Below are 15789 nucleotides of genomic sequence, written 5' to 3'. Positions count from 1 at the left end.
TGCGATAACTGTACTGTGTCTGATCTTTCGCTTGATTTTCTCGCCTGAGACGGTTGTGGTAGGTGTGCGCACGTATCGGCGTTTTCTCGATTGTCGGTGTTTCGCTCTAAAGGCACAGAAACGGGGCGGAAGGAAGGTACACACGGGTAGAACGGGGCACATTGCGCTCGCACTGCGCTTGACGTTAATTAATTGAATTAATTAGCGAAAGCTCACCCTTGGCGGACGTAAGCGACGGACCAAGCGACGAACCTTAATGAGCTTGTTAGACCCGGCCCAAAATCGCATGCCTGGCCTGCGCCGTCAAGGATATATGGTGTTCGTAGAATTTACCTTTCCCAATACTCAATCTGTTTCTCGGTTTCTGAAGGATGTTCGGAACCACGAACGGCAAAACGGTTCAGCTTTTCCTCTTAATCTTCCCCACAAACACAAACAATACGAAAAGTTTGCAGAGATTGAACGAGAGAGAGGGAAAAGGGGGGAAAGGAGGGGTTGGTGTGGGGGGTTTAAGAGAATTCGTTTGATCTTATCTTATCTTTATCTCTAGCTACCTGCAAATAGGAAAAAAAACTTTTCGACTGCACAAACATTTGAGGTTAAGCTCACGAATGCAATTGAGCTTTTGTTGTTTGTGCGTCATCGGTTTAACAAGCAAATATTTGAAGACATTGAAACCATTCATGAAACTGGTTTCCCTTTTTGTATTTGTAGAAATCCGGAAATTGACTTATATAGTATAATAAACTTTTGCAACTGTATGGTTTAATTTAAAGGTTTTTTTTATTTTTTTTTGTTTAAAGGAGACTTTTTATGTTTTAAGGAGAAAAAGCCATGAAGAGGAATTATGTGAAAAAAAAAAATAGGAAAGAAAATTGTTGTTCTTTAAAGTGGGAAATGCGATGAAAAGTTAGACATTTTGCCATTCTTCTTTTCCATGAAACAAGCGAAGTAAAAATTTGTACATTCATAAAACTTTACAGCAAAGAAACATAAGGATAACAGTGTGCGAGTGAGATGAAAAAAAAACCAGGAATGCAAGAAATCAACCTCGCGCAGCAGATTTGCAACAAAACGTTACAAAAGCAAATGGAGAAAAAGCTTCACCGCCATTCGACAAAATGAGGAGGGGGGGGGGGAGGGGTGGGAAAGTGCCCGTAAGCAAATAAGGCACTTGGGATATTTTCTTCCATTTAATCCTCGCGCTTTTATTTTTCACATTCTTTTATTTGCAACTGTCGTGTTCGCTTCGTATGCGGGACACAAAGAAGATAAATGAATGCCAAAGACCTGAATGATCGAATGGTATACACGGACAGAAAAAGGAGAGGCAAAAAAAAATACAACAAAAGCATTGGCGAGAATGCGTGTGGGGGCGAGAAGGAGAAAGAAAACCAAGCGGAGAAGAAAGCGAAGTGGATTGGAAAGGGGGGAGGGAAACGTGTAACAAATATTATTATTTATCATGATTTTGTGTTTGTGTGCCTGTGTGTGTAACGAGAGTAAGAAAAGAAATGAGAATGAAATGTCGGTCTACTCATTTTCTTTTATTTTTACTGTTGTTCTTATGTCCCTTCCTTCCTATTGATGGGAACGTACGAGACTTTTTAAGGGAGGAGAAGCTAAAAAAGGAAGGGAAGAGAGAGCGGTAGGGGGAATGAATCAAAAGGCAAATAAGTGGAAAATCTTGAGCGCAAACTTCTTTTTCGGTTTTTGTTCCACTTTATCTCGAAACCCGATTATTGGTCCCCTGTCTCTTTCATTCTGGGTGTTAGCTTTTTGTTTTGGTTTTCTCTCTCTCTCTCTCTCTTCCTCTCTCTATCTCTCTCTCTCGGTATACAGAAAAGAAAACTCACATCGCACAGGTGGGAAAGCACGGTGAAGGAAGTGCCAATATCCGGATGAAGGGTGACCAGGGGGTTACCAACCCTTGGTGGTTAAGGGGAATAGGGGAGGAAGGCGGGTGATTTGTGTGGTGTGGGTTGGGATTATAATTCTGTTTCCTGCTACTTCACGGTTTAACAATAGACACGGTAAAGTTCGTTAAATTCGTTCCTCCAACAACCTCCCCCCCCCCCCCCCCCCCTCTCGCATCAAGGGTTTTTTCCTCACTGAACCCTCTGTACTTGATTTTCCCGGAAAATATTTCCCGCTTGTCTGTCTCATTTTGGGCAAGCGTTGGTTGCTGCGATGATAATGTTGCGGCTGCTACCTCTTGATTAACATAATGAATATTTGTTGCTTTGGTAGCACCGTCTAGGGAAAACGTATCTGTGGGTGTTTCTCTTTTTCTGTGTGTGTGTGTATGGCGAGTGTTTTAATAGTACCTAGGGCATATCCTGTACCAGTACTTCTCACGTGCTTTTTCATACTAAACGAATGAAAGATTGAAATTACTTCGAACAATCGAAAAGCGGCGATGACGAAAAAAAAAGAGGGAGGGGGAGGTGGGGTTGGGAAAATAATATTCCCACGTACTTACGACAAAAGCGGGGTAGAAAGGAGGAGGGAAAGTGGGTGGAAAATTTAGGGAGCAAAATTCAACTGTTGCTTAGCTGGCGTTCGGTTGCAAAAATGAGGAAAGAAAAACACACCCATACACACACACACTAACAAAATGAGAAATAAATAATCAAATCAAATCAGCCACACCGCACCGCCACGAGGATGGGGTTAGGGACGAAATTGAAAGGAACTTCTTCACACAACATGTGTAATTTAGCGCTTGAATGTTGTAAGGATCTATATATATGTATGTGTGTGTGTGTGTTGGTGTGGTTTCGGAGAACAATGTGCAACAGTGCGGAAAGGGTGCAACCTCCCCCCCCTACCCCCCACTCTCCCCCGCTTTTAACGATGGTGGAATCATATTTTCATGTATCCGTTTTTAAGACCTTTTGCTCCACTCTCTAAACGTTACCCTGCCGTCAAGCGTTACGCGTCAAATTGGTAACTGCTGCCAGTGACAGTGAGTAGTATACTTCATCTTTTTTTTCCCGCCATTCCAACCCCAACCCTCTCCCCCGCCCCCCCTTTCTCCCTACTCTTCTATATTTATGCCGTTTGCGCGTGGCTGTGTGTATAAAGGTTCGAAATCACAATCAGCATAAAAACTGCCTGGAACTATTGTTGTGTGCACGGTGTGCAAGGCTTTGGTGAAATGATTGAGAGACAACAGCATCGCCGTCGTTGTCGTCCTTGGCGTGCACGTTCGCGTCCTTGCGCCAGCCGGTGCACGTCCGTGTGTCTTTTGCGCGTTGTGCAATTCCTTGTACCGTCCGCCCATCCCCCCCTTCCCTCCCCCTCCCCTTCCTTCTCACCCGTGCAAAGCTTTCCTTCCAACCACCCAGAAGATTTCCCTTCAACAATGATGAATGGTAAGGAAGTAAAAATTGGGAATGATGAGGGGGTGACGTGAGGAAGGGGAGTTTGGGGCGGAAACCGCGTCATTCCACGCTGCGCCAGCAGCGAATGCTGACAAGCGTGAATTGAACCGCAAAAGGATGCAGCTTGGAAAAAGACTTTTCCCATTTTATTTACCCACCCCCGCAATCCCCCCCTTTTTGTTTCTGCCTATGTGGGGGGGTGCGTTTTTTTTGTATTCCTCCATCTTTTCGTTTAGCAAAGAGATAGTGATGCACTATCTTGCCTGTGTATTGCGAGGGTTGACATTTTCCCATCTGCCTGGAAGGATTGAAAATGAACTGAAGAGAAATGTTTGAAACAACAACAACAACAAAAATTGTTGAACAAGCAACGCTAGGATAGGACAGAGAGATGGTAGTTTGAGGAGCGAGGGAGAGAAGGAGGGGAGAGGTAAAATGAGGCCAACGCATTTATGTGCCGGGTACCGTGCCCGGGCTTGGTGTTGTGTTCGTCAAATAACAAAACCGAATTGTTTGATTTGCCCGTTGCTTCTCTCGCTAGCTAAAGGCGCGCGCACTCGTTGGGTTGTACAAACAATTCAAGCGTTGATTTAATATACCCGATACCCGATTGCCGGTAACGGATGTTTTTTTTTTCGTTTTTGGCGCTTTTGCATAACCGCGTTTCCATTCGTGGTTGGAATAAAACGAATAGCCAACATCCTACGCTAGTTGTGCACTGTGCGTTTTTTTTTTCAAAAATGATGACAGCAGAAGAAAAATAAAACATCTTTTACGTCGTGTACGCTGCATTTGTAGTGTTCTTTTATGGTGAAGCAACCCATTTGACGAGGTTCTTCTGACGGTTTAGTTTAGGAAGTAGAAAAGCTCTTACATAAATAAATGTAACACATTTTGTTGTGCCGATTGCATATCTCCAGGCAAATGTGATACCAGTACTAAGTTTACTAAGTATTTTAGACTTAACCGTTTGCAATGGATGTAGCAAATGAAATAAACTTTAAATAGTTTTTTTTGTTGGAGTTGAAATTATTTTTCGTTCACTAATAAAGATACCCACCAAGGACCATCCCGCAGAAGAGGTGAATCCTGATGGATGGGTTGGAAGTAGTAATGGGTCATACGGTTCGGGCCGATCCGTAAATATAAGTAGGGTCAATAGTTCCGACCCGAACTCGCAGCACCTAGAGGTCGGAGTCGCTTATGGTAGTTTGCACCTCCTGGACCTACTGAACCTACATCGACCCGAGTCCGTTCCGAACTCTTTGCACCCACGGGTCGGAGTCACTTATGGTAGCTTGCACCTCCTGAACCTACTGAATCTACATCGACCCGAGTCCGTTCCGAATTCATTGCATCCACGGGTCGGAGTTGCTTATGGTAGCTTGCACCTCCTGAACCTACTGAACCTACTTTGATCCGAGTCCGTTCCGAACTCTCTGCACACACTGGTAGGAGTGACTTGCATCTAGTAGTGATGGGAAAATTGGAAACAAATAGGAACGGAACGGAACTGGGTTCTTTTTGAAAAGGAACGGAACGGAACGGAACTGGTAGGTTAATCGGTTTCTGGTTCTGGTAAGTCCTAATGGCAGATGAAATTGAATTGATCGCGACGGGGGGGGGGTGGTCGTAATGGCGGATGAAATTGAATTTATAGCGCGGGCGGAGTTGGAGGTGGGGATTAGTTTTAGATGCTCTCTAGATGTAACTCGTAATTGGAACGGAAATGTACACCTATTCTATACAAGTTCTGTAAACCTAGCAGGTTCATAATTTCGAACCTAGCAGGTTCAAAATTTTGAACCTAGCTCCGATCGTTCATCTTAAGGAACGGAACGAACCTACCAGCTTCATTCCGGAGCGCACATCACTAGCAACTACCGGTATCGTTGCACCTACTGGACCTACTGAACCTACATCGATCCGAGTCCTATCCGAACCTGCTGCACCCACGGGTCGGAATCGCTTATGGATGGCTCCAACCCAGTAGGTTCGGGTCGACCCGCCCATCACTAGTTGGAAGGATCCATACACAAGCTGCTGCATAAGATCACAGTCATATTTTACTTTCTTTGTTTTTCCTGTTTTCTCGCTTTCTCGCTCTTCGTTCGTATGCACCCTGTGATCATACTTGCAACAATATTTGCATGGTGAGCAAGGAACACACTGTTGCAAAGCATACCATTTGTGTCATTCTCGGGCTGCAGTTTAGTACCGCAGATGATGAGGTTGACAACGAGTGGCGTCGATAACGGTCCACAGCAGCAGCGTTGAAGAATGATTGTTTCCCCGGGTTCGATAGGGCGCGACTTGTCACCTTGTACTGAATGAACATTACCGTATCGTTCACAGTGCCACCGGTTACCATGAGTGAAGTGAGCGTAATTTTCTTCCCATCGATTGGTAGAAAAACGAAGGGGCGAAACGGAGGGAAAGGGACGGATGACAAGTTGGTTAGGGTTCATGTTTCACCCTATCTATCCCTTCGGTTTAGTTTGAATGCTTTTCTTTCCTACGGAAAGGAAACGAGCAAAAATTTGCAAAACTGAACTCCATTGCGCATCGTTCCTCATTATTGTGCCCGGTGCGCAATTGCTCTTAGTTTCAAATACATTTTTGCTCAGCACACCTGGACAAACACAGCACAACATGGAGAAACTGACAAGGTGAAAGTATTTGTTTGTCCGTTTGTTTGTTCGTGGTTGGCGCGTTCTATCCGATCGACCAGCCACGGCATTTGCAATCATAATTGTTTTTCTTCTGTAAACTATCGATAGAAAACTACGCTTCGAATGCGTAACCGTTATAATGAGCATAGTACATTGGTTGGCACACAATAATCATGAGTTGAAGCACTGTAATAACAAGCAGAACAGGGGTTTTGAAAAAAACGCCTGAAGTTATGCAATACAAAGCAAATGTAGCTTTTTTCTCGCTCTCTAGTTCTATGCGGTCGAGATACTGTTACTAGTTGACAATAATGAGAAACAAAGTTTAACAAGTTACCAGCTTGCTCATTAAAAATTGTGCACAATGGTGGAAACCGAGTGAAATGGAGGCGCCCAGTTATTGTTTATCGACGGTTTTAGATTGACTTCCAAACGGTACGACCCCTTGGGTACGACTTCTGTTCGGTTTGTGGTAAACGATTGCAATCGATTAACCTGTCGGCAGGAAGTGTGGCGTTGGCTGCCAGATGAAAGACGTTGCTTCACCCTTAACCGGGGGTTTGTCGATACAATCTGGCGCAGCGAAACCGAGACCGAGGTGAGGCATCGCAAGTGTGTGCACGAAACAGTAGCGGCGAATCTGCGGATAAAATATTCAGCTTCTGGGAATTTTGCTTTTCCGCACGGTGAGGATTTCGATACGCCAAAAAAAGAGAAAAGGAAGAACGTGAACGAGCACAAAAGGGTGCGTTTGTTGTGGGTTGAGTATGTAGTGAGTTATGTTTGATGGCTGCCGGGTTTTGTCTTCAAACCAAATTCAACTCTTCCAACGAGTTATACCTGTCTTGCTTGTTTCGATTAAAGTTTTTGCCGGTCAGCAAAAGGACAAAAGTGTCAAAAGAAGAAAATTTAGGAAGATATAGTAACACTAGCTGGCTCATAAATAAACCAAAAAAAAAACCGGATAAGTGCCATGGAGTGTTTAAAAAAAAAACTTGAGACACCGAGATGTATAATTACATTTTTCGGCTATACATCACCATCTTAAACTCGACACACACACATCATTTGGAGGTCGGCACACTCGGACGCGGCTCCTCTATAAACAGTGGCCGGTATGATTAATGAACCTTCAAATCCAGTGCGTCCGTCACACGCACAAACCGCGTACGGAACCGTCGTACAGCTCTGGAGAAGCAGGCAAGATTAAGGCGGGGTTTGTAGTGGTTTATTTTTCGATTAATACCAACCCAACACTGCTACAACGTTCCGTATGCGCTTCTGATCTACTGCTGTGCCTTCTAGTGCCCCGTGTATATGTGTGCGTTTGTTGGTGGAATTTGTAATTGAAAGTCCAAGGAGGGTGGGGAAGGGGGAGGTTGGTCTGGGAGAGGATTTTTGCCCCGGTGGCATTCAAGAACCGTGCGGAGAAGCGAAGCAAATGAAGAACAAATTTCTGCACGGACCTAAGCAAACACACATTCGTCCGGCAAACCCGGTCAGAGCCACCGGGTATTCGTTGGTTTTTCCGAGGTGTCTCAACAGTAGCACACGTGACGAAACGACCGTGCAGTATGCGTGTGTGTGTGTGTATGTTAGAAGAGATTTATTTGATTTGAAGATTGACCGAAACATTAAAATTACACGCGCGTGAGGGAGAGAGAGGGATTCGTTGGATCAAGGATCATCATGACGTAATCATATTTCTAAAAGTGACCGCAAACCGATCCTTCGCTTTAACGTCCTTCGCCACGACAAACGCATCGAGGTGTACATAATACCCACGCGTGACACGATAGACGCAATTTTTGCTGATAGCTAGCAAGCGTATTACTACCGCTGCCTTGAGTGTAGTGCTTTTTTTTTGCTTGTTCCTCTATTCCTTGCTACCTACTCTACCTGCCAGCAGAACGAACAATAGATTTCTTCGTGACATGTCGTCTCCCATTTGAGGCGCTTTGTGCTTCAAGAGTTTCATCTACAAGCTCCTAGTCTATTTACACTGTGCGTCCTGTCCTCTGGCAGTACGGGTGAATGGGAATGTATAGTTAACCTGGTACTTAACGTGTACGTGGTGTGTCGGCACGAACGCGTATACCCCGTGATTGGTATTGCGTGATCTTTGCCATCCCTCCGTTCGAACCAGCCAGTTTCACCTTTTGTAACCGTTTAACCTTAAAACCCCACTGTTACAGGGTACGACACTATTCCCAGCAGAGTTTCACTTTGCGCGGGCAAGAGGAGAAAATTAATCGCAAAACCCGAAACGGAACAAGGCTCGGGTGACACGTGGCACAAAGCAGGAACGGTGGTGAAGGAGACGCATTTGCTATTTCAAAGCGGTACCGAAAATTGAAACCACGTTCACGCAATGGAGGCGCCTGGTGCTTGCTCGACCACTTGGCGATGGAGACGCCCGGTACGTTTCAACTGGTTCGATGGAGACGCCCGGTGGTTTACTAAAAGTAGCCGCAGCAAACTTTAGGCTTTCAATCGGTTTCACCCAGTACGGCGAGTTTACGCATAATTCGATTTCAATTCGGCAAAGGACAAGAGCAAATAATAACACAACGCCCTTTCATACCCCTTTTTCCCAAACGTTCCTAACCATTCCGCGCATTTAGTTTGTCGTTTGCCAACGTGAAGATGGATACGGCAATTCGACAAGATCAAACAACCGGCGGAAGGATTTCTATTTCTCAACCTTAGAGAAAAAGCAATAACAACAACAAAAAAAACACAGCCTTACCCGTGTTATTGCAACAGGTGACGGTGACCCTGCAGGGAAGGATTATTAAACGCGGTTTAAGCGGCGGCAGCTTAGCGCAAGTCGCAAACCAACCGAATCCAATCCACGGATTCCATTTTCTGAAAGGTAAACAACACGGGGCGAAGTCCTGCACACGAAAGGCAGGCAGCAAAAAGGGTGGTGGATTTGGAGAGATGAAAAAAAAAATTTTAGACGAAACTTGAACCGACTTTGTGATCGTATTGCTGGCAAAACAGAGAGGAAGCAAATGGAAAAGGAAAAAGGATGCTTCGCTACACGCTCATTGCTTCATTTAAATGGTCTGTGTTTATCTCGTTTTCATCGCCACCCGGCATTCGGCGGTACGGTGAGAGGAACCGGCGTTTCTTTTTTTGGGCTAGGGAAACACTAAAAGATACTCAAAAAAAAAAGAAATACACCGAAAAAAAACGAAATGTGAACAGGGGCAGGTTAAACAGCAACTGGAAAGGCCCATTAACCGCTTGAGTGGTCATGCTTTATGGACCCCCACTTCCAGCCGTAATTTCCCGTCTTTTAGAAATAAAACCTGTAATAAAGAGGGGGGGGGGGGGGTGGGCGGCTGGGTGATATGCTAAAGGACAGACCAACCACAATCAAACACACACGCGCGCGCACGGCTATACACACCCGAATAAATGGCGAACAAACAGCCCAATTTGTTCGTATCCAAAAAGCGGCATCATCATTAGGTGAAATTCCACAATCTCGAGCCAATTCTAGGCCGGACACAAAATCGTATCGCTTCACGAAGCGGCGTAAGAGAGAGAGAGAGAGAGAGAGAGGGAGGGAGGGAGAAAGAGTGAACGGGCGAAATGCGAGATAATTTTCAGCTTTAATCTATTATGTAATATTTCGCTGTCCGCTGCAGATGAACGTAACAGCAAAACCGCGTGGTTGTGCCTGCGAACGACGCTAAAGACGTTAACACACACCGCACCAGAAATGGAAATATAGCGCGCACAAAAAAAACTGAAACAACTAAAACGGGAGACCGAAGGAAGAAACAAAAAAAAAACAATGATAGCAAGCTCCCAAATTAAGTGCGCATAATGCAAAAAAGAAACAACAAAGTATGAGAGAAACAGATAAAACACAAGGTTTAAGAAATAATGGAATGGGGGCACCAGCACGGAGGAAACAAATCAAGCAGAAAAATACACACTCACACACACACATACAGCGATGGAAAGTTGCGGTCCCGCTTTAATTCCGGTGAGAAATACACACACTCCAACACACGTGAATGTTTATATCGGATATGAAGAAAAAAGTTGCTTCGATCAAGCAGCTTCACGCAAGTACACCGGGGCTAGCGGGAGTTTCCATTTTTTTTTGAACCCAACACAGAAGTTGAATGGGGGAAAAAAAAGATTCATAAGGGAGAGGTGTGCGGGGAAGGGAACATGTCGGTTCAGATTCGTTACACCCAGAACGTGCTAAATGGTACAGTGCAAAGTACCAAGTTGGAAAGTGGCGTCGGAAAAGCGCACAAGCTGGAAAAGCTGGGAAAAAATGCCGAGGAGGGGAAAACATTTGGCACGCGGCCCTGCAAAAGCGTAGAAAGAAGTTTGAACGTTTTTGGTCATGTCCGAGAAAGTGCGATGTGCGAAGTGGAAATAGGCCCGGAGCGTCCGTCATTGGTTCTCACGCCTGCTCCTCCGCCGCTACTCCCCCCAAAAAAATTCACCTTAGTCGGGTTGGTGTGTGTGATAATAAATCGCGGTTGAAACGGAGAACATGATATAGCGGAAAAATAAAACTATCTCTCGCTTTCTTTTCTTTCTTTTTTTTTTTGGGTACACCCTGTATTCTATCTTTTACGATTATTGTGTAGTACTTGAATTTCCCAACCCAACTCCTAATCCTAAACCACAAAACCCAAACTTCGACCGCAGACCGATGGGACCAACCTGTCCCAAAAAGAAAAACATATAGAAAACTTTATAAGAAGCTCAGCGGTAAGGCACTGAGACAGGCCGATCTCCAGACCAGACGGAAGGATTCCTTTGCGTGAGATTCGGGAAAAGAAATTAAATTTGCGAACACAGTTAAGGCTTCCCTACCTTCCTCTTATCCGTCACAAGTGGGACACAAGATTGTGTAGGACAAATGTCTGGACTTAAGGAGGTGGCTGGGGGAGGGGAAGGGACTTTTAGACAAAACGGAGCACAAAATGGTGGAACGTGTGATATGGTTAGGCTGGAATTTTCATTTCCTCGTCAATCAAGATGCGTTCGAAAGAGGGGAAGATGGCGTACCGTGGACAAAAAGGGCGGAGGGGGCGGAAGAGTACTATGTGTGCCAAAGCGAAAAATCTAACCTTAAGCGGCGGTGGTCCTTCTATTCCCTTTTTGGCAGGAAGATACAGTGCACACACACAGGTGGGCAGAAGCAGTTTAATGGCGGATTTGGTTTTTTCTTTTCTTTTGCTGCTTTTTGTCCTTTTTTGTGCCATCAACCATAACAAGCAAAAAACAAAACGAAGAAGAAAATGGTATGAAAATGATCGATGTTTTAATGATTTACAAAGAGAAGCCGGATGCACGAGCTGCTTTCCTTTACGGTGCAGCAAGGCACACGCGCACACCTACGCTTTAGCATACACGGAAGGAGGGGGAGGGGGACGAACGGAGCGGTGGGAGGGAGGGCGGTGGCAACACAGGCAGTGACACAGGTTGAAGCTACACTTGATTTAATTACAAGTTTTTGAAGTGCGCCGTGTCCTGATCCTTTGTGTCAAACCGAGTTTTCTCGCAAGTATAACGACACCTGAGATCCATCTTCATTATCGGCATGGGTACGGTGAATGAACGTACACACACACACACGTATACACAGGAAACGCATCAATTACCGGCAAAGAGCGGGGGCGCAACCGGCACGAAACAAAGCAAAACACGCTTAAAGCTCATTGCGTTGTCAATTAAAACGCTCGACAGCTTTCGGTACGGTAAAGGCGAACAGGTAAAAGTTATCTGGTAGCTAATTAATTGATATCCTTTGCCTTTTGTTGCGCACTCCGGCAAACGGGTCGTGCCCTGCATGTGTGAGTAAGCATGGGTGAGCGCGGGTCGTTTCCATCTCACAGTGGGCGTTTTTCGACAGTGACATTCACTTACCTCCAAGAAAAAGGTCCTGCAGCGCTTGCACCGATTGGCAGAGCAGTGCCCATCCCTCCGCCTGGCTCGGCCGCTTCAAGCTGATTACGTTCGTGAGCGAAACCGCACTACCGATGGCCGGTGTTGCTGGGCGAAAGTATTCGCTCCCACCACCGTCCGACGACGGTTGATGGCCGACCGTTGCCGTTGTTGATGGATGTTGATAGTGGTGTTGATGGTGGTGGTGATGGTGCTGCTGTTGCGCAACGGTTGCACTATCCTTGTAGTGCAGCTGTTGCTGCGATACGTTGCTGGCATGGCGCTGCTGGATGGTTCTTTCCTTGCTTGCGTAAGCACCGCCGTTGTTACCATCCCGCTCATGGTGCTGCGACTGACGCCATTGCTGTTGATGAAAACCCCCCTCAGCAACCGGATGGCGTTGGTTCGGTTCGTTCATCCCACTGTACGCAAGCGTGTCCCGCCGTTCCCATCCTTGCTCGTCCTGATTTACCAACGACAACGCATCAGCCGCCCGTTGATAGTCGTGCTGTCGTGCAGTGTACTGTTGTTGGCGGTGCATCACACGTTGATAATCCTTTGTGCGTGCCATTGTATCGTCTGCTGCATCTCCCTGCTGCTGCTCCACTTCACTGGCCGGCTGGGTGCGTTTAAAACGTGAAATCATTTCCAGCACGTCACTGCTACGCAACGGTTGCCGATGCTGTTGCGACAGTTGCTGATGATGTTGCTGTTGCTGCTGTTGTTGCGATTGTTGTTGATGGTTGCTGTAAGTGTGATGATGATGCTGTTGCCGATACGGTTGCGTTTGCTGTTGTGCGGATGCATGTGGATGATGCTGCTGAGCCAGTGGATGATGATGCTGGTGTAGTATAAGCTGCTGCGTTTGCGGTTGTTGATGTTCGTTATTGTCCTGGTTGCACGGAACACTACTAATGTTGTTATACTTATACTGAAGATAAGGCCCCCGCGGTAAAGTATTGTTAGTGTAGGCACCATACGTTGGTGGTGGTGCTGTTGCTGCTGCTGATGTTGCTGACTGAGTGCTACCGGTTGCTATGTCGGCTTTTGCCTCCGCAACCGCCGCCTGCTCCGTCGCAGCTTGTGGCATGTCGTCCTGTACTGGTTCCTTCGCTTCCACCCGTTCCGGACCGTTTCCGGGATCACTACTATCACTCTCGGTCGGTATAATGTTGCTGCTAGTGTGATTGTTGCTGTTGTTGTTGTTGTTGTTGTTGTTGTTGTTGTTGCTACTTGCAACAGTTGTTGACATGCTGTTTGCAACCCTCGTACTGTCTGCAGATGTTAATGCGTTGGTCGTTTCAATTGACTGTTCACCTTGCACCAGCGTCGTATTACCAGATGAAAAGGATACCGTTGTTGCTGATGTTGTCGTACCGGTTGCGAATGTGACCGAGAGCAGTGTGACAGATGACGATGATGCACCGGCCGTTGGTGTTGCTCCTGATGGCTCCGTAGAGGCTTGATAGTTTTGATTCTGGTGTAAATGCTGCTGTGCTGCTCCGCTCAGCTGGTTTGCTCCTTTCGACGGTGATGACGATAACGACGACGATGACACTAACGATGACCACACCAACAGAGACGATGGCTGTGTATACATTCTGGCAAATAGAAAAATAGAAGAAGAAAAAAAAATAAAATTAGCATCAAATAATACCGATACGAATATTTTCACTAAACCATGTTCATTTTCTGTTTTTTTTTTATTGTTTTGTTTGGCCATCTCTTTACTTCACAAAATTTATTCCGGTCCCGAACTGAAATGGTACGAAGCGTCGCTTTATTTAATATTTCACGTCAATCAAAGTTGGCAGCTTTAATCGAGCTCGAACGCAACGAGACACACATCAAACCGTGTTAAACGCGACCGAATGAAGGATGAAGTTCACGGACCGGCTGGAACCAAAGGGTGAAAGGGTTTTGCAATCGAATTAAACCTGTTCATTACCTGGCGGATCAACAGGGAAAGGGTCAAATTGGTACACCGGGGTTTTAAGCGGTCTGCTATTGCCAGCTTTTCTCATTCGTTTTTGCTATCCCATTCCGCTTCTTTAGCAAATCAAGAAATTGTTGGTTTGTTGGGTTTTGTTTTTTCTTTCTTTTTCGTTTTTGCATTCCAAACAATCCTGCTTAAGGACGAAACTTTTGGTCGTAGTAGAAAAATGCGCCACCGGAAGATAAATTCCGTCTAATCGTGAAAACATTGGAAAGATATTTCAAACTACGCGATTCGTTTGTACAGCCGACAACGCTTCAAATTAACGTACCCTACGTTTCGTACAATCTGACATTTGATTAGAATTTTTTGCGCTCCCATGTCTCTTTTGAAATTCACCTTTACGCTCCTCCCGGACGATTGACCTTAACTTTCCGAATTACCTTTATTAATTGTGTCGCTCGGTTTGGTTATCTCGCTGCGGGATCCCTCTACTGTCATTATTTGTTCCCAGAAAGGCATTTTTACTTGTAAATGCTAATGCTTTTGAGACCTTTTTTCCTGCTCTTTTTTCTTTATTTAGTAATAGAAGAATAGCCAAGCTCTACTATCGAGTGAAAAAAGCATTGCTTCATTCGGTCTTGTACGTTTTTTTAGGATTTTTTTAAACGTATTTCCTCAAAAACAGGAAAAACATGAAATAATTTCTTTACTTTGAGTATACTTGGACTGGAAATTGATACCCGATCGACAGTTCGCTACCACCACAGAAGTGAGGTTAGAGATTGAAGTAAGGTAAGATCAGTCAAAAGCATCCGGAGTTCAATAGACCACTAGAAGAGGAAAAAAGCGCTTGGGACGAAGTTGATCCTTTTAGTACATCGCAAACCAAACCCGAAAAGGAGGATGAACGCAATAAGCAGAAGGGAAGAATCGGTAGGATGGGAAATGAAAAGCGCGCCTAACCGCATATGTCGACGCACAAATACAACGACGTGCCAAACCATTAAGCCTGCACACAGCCTCGGAATGGGCACACAAATCGAATCGAAAACCGAAACAAAATCAACGCTCAAAAAGTTAATCTAAAATTAATGAGAACGATCCGGGTGCGGTGTTCGCGGCGAAAATCCCGGGAAAACGCGGAGGCACACAAAAAAAAGGATTTATACACAGCCGTGTGGGCGTGGGAGTTATCCGATTGAGTGTGCGACTTACTACTGCCGGAAGGGGGGTGATCTTTTTGCAAACCCTCTTTGTTTGCTCTTGGTGTGTGAACAAATGATGGCTGAAAATTACAGTCGGACAACTTATGTACGGAGGTAGATGATGATGAATTTAACGAATGAATATCGGTAAGTATTTTAAACGGAATTTTTGCACAACTTAAATACATTATATTGCATTAATTATGAGTTATTGAGTGTTGGATGAAGTTTTTTTGTTGTTTACGAGGCTAAATTAGTGATGGGCAAAATGGCTTTTTTGGTAGGAATCGATTCCGAAGCGCTCCAAATTTTCCGGAATCGATTCAGCATAGTAGGTTCAAATCGGTTTCGGAATCGGATTTTGAATCGGTTTCGAAATCGGTTCCACAATCGCATTCGGAATTGCTTCCGGAATCGGATTCGGAATCAGATACGGAATTGCTTCCGGAATCGGTTCCGAAATCGGATTCGGAATCGGTTCAGGAATCGGAATCAGATTCGGAATCGAAATCGGATTCAGAATTGGTAATCGGTCCCGATCTAATCGGTTCGGATCTGGGACCAAATACGATTCCGAAAACGGAATAGTGCCCATCACTAGTCTGAGTGAACCTTCAATTAATTATGTTGAATTATGCTGAATTATGAAGAAATTATGA

At 45.2% G+C, this 15789-nt stretch overlaps 1 protein-coding gene across 2 annotated transcripts in view; it reads right to left on the bottom strand.

Moving 5' to 3' along the window:
- Nucleotides 1-15789, bottom strand: part of LOC125767322 (uncharacterized) — a 90505-nt gene that overhangs the window by 17565 nt on the left and 57151 nt on the right. For both annotated transcript variants that reach the window (XM_049433799.1, XM_049433806.1), the window contains exon 2: nt 11969-13587. In XM_049433799.1, coding sequence (XP_049289756.1) covers nt 11969-13587 — 1619 coding nt within the window. The remainder of the gene's footprint in view (nt 1-11968; nt 13588-15789) is intronic.

The sequence above is a fragment of the Anopheles funestus genome, chromosome X (assembly GCF_943734845.2).
Source record: "Anopheles funestus chromosome X, idAnoFuneDA-416_04, whole genome shotgun sequence".
Classification (NCBI taxonomy): Eukaryota; Metazoa; Arthropoda; class Insecta; order Diptera; family Culicidae; genus Anopheles; species Anopheles funestus.
The sequence above is the reverse complement of the archived record's forward strand: the minus strand, read 5'-3'. Positions and strand labels throughout refer to the sequence as shown.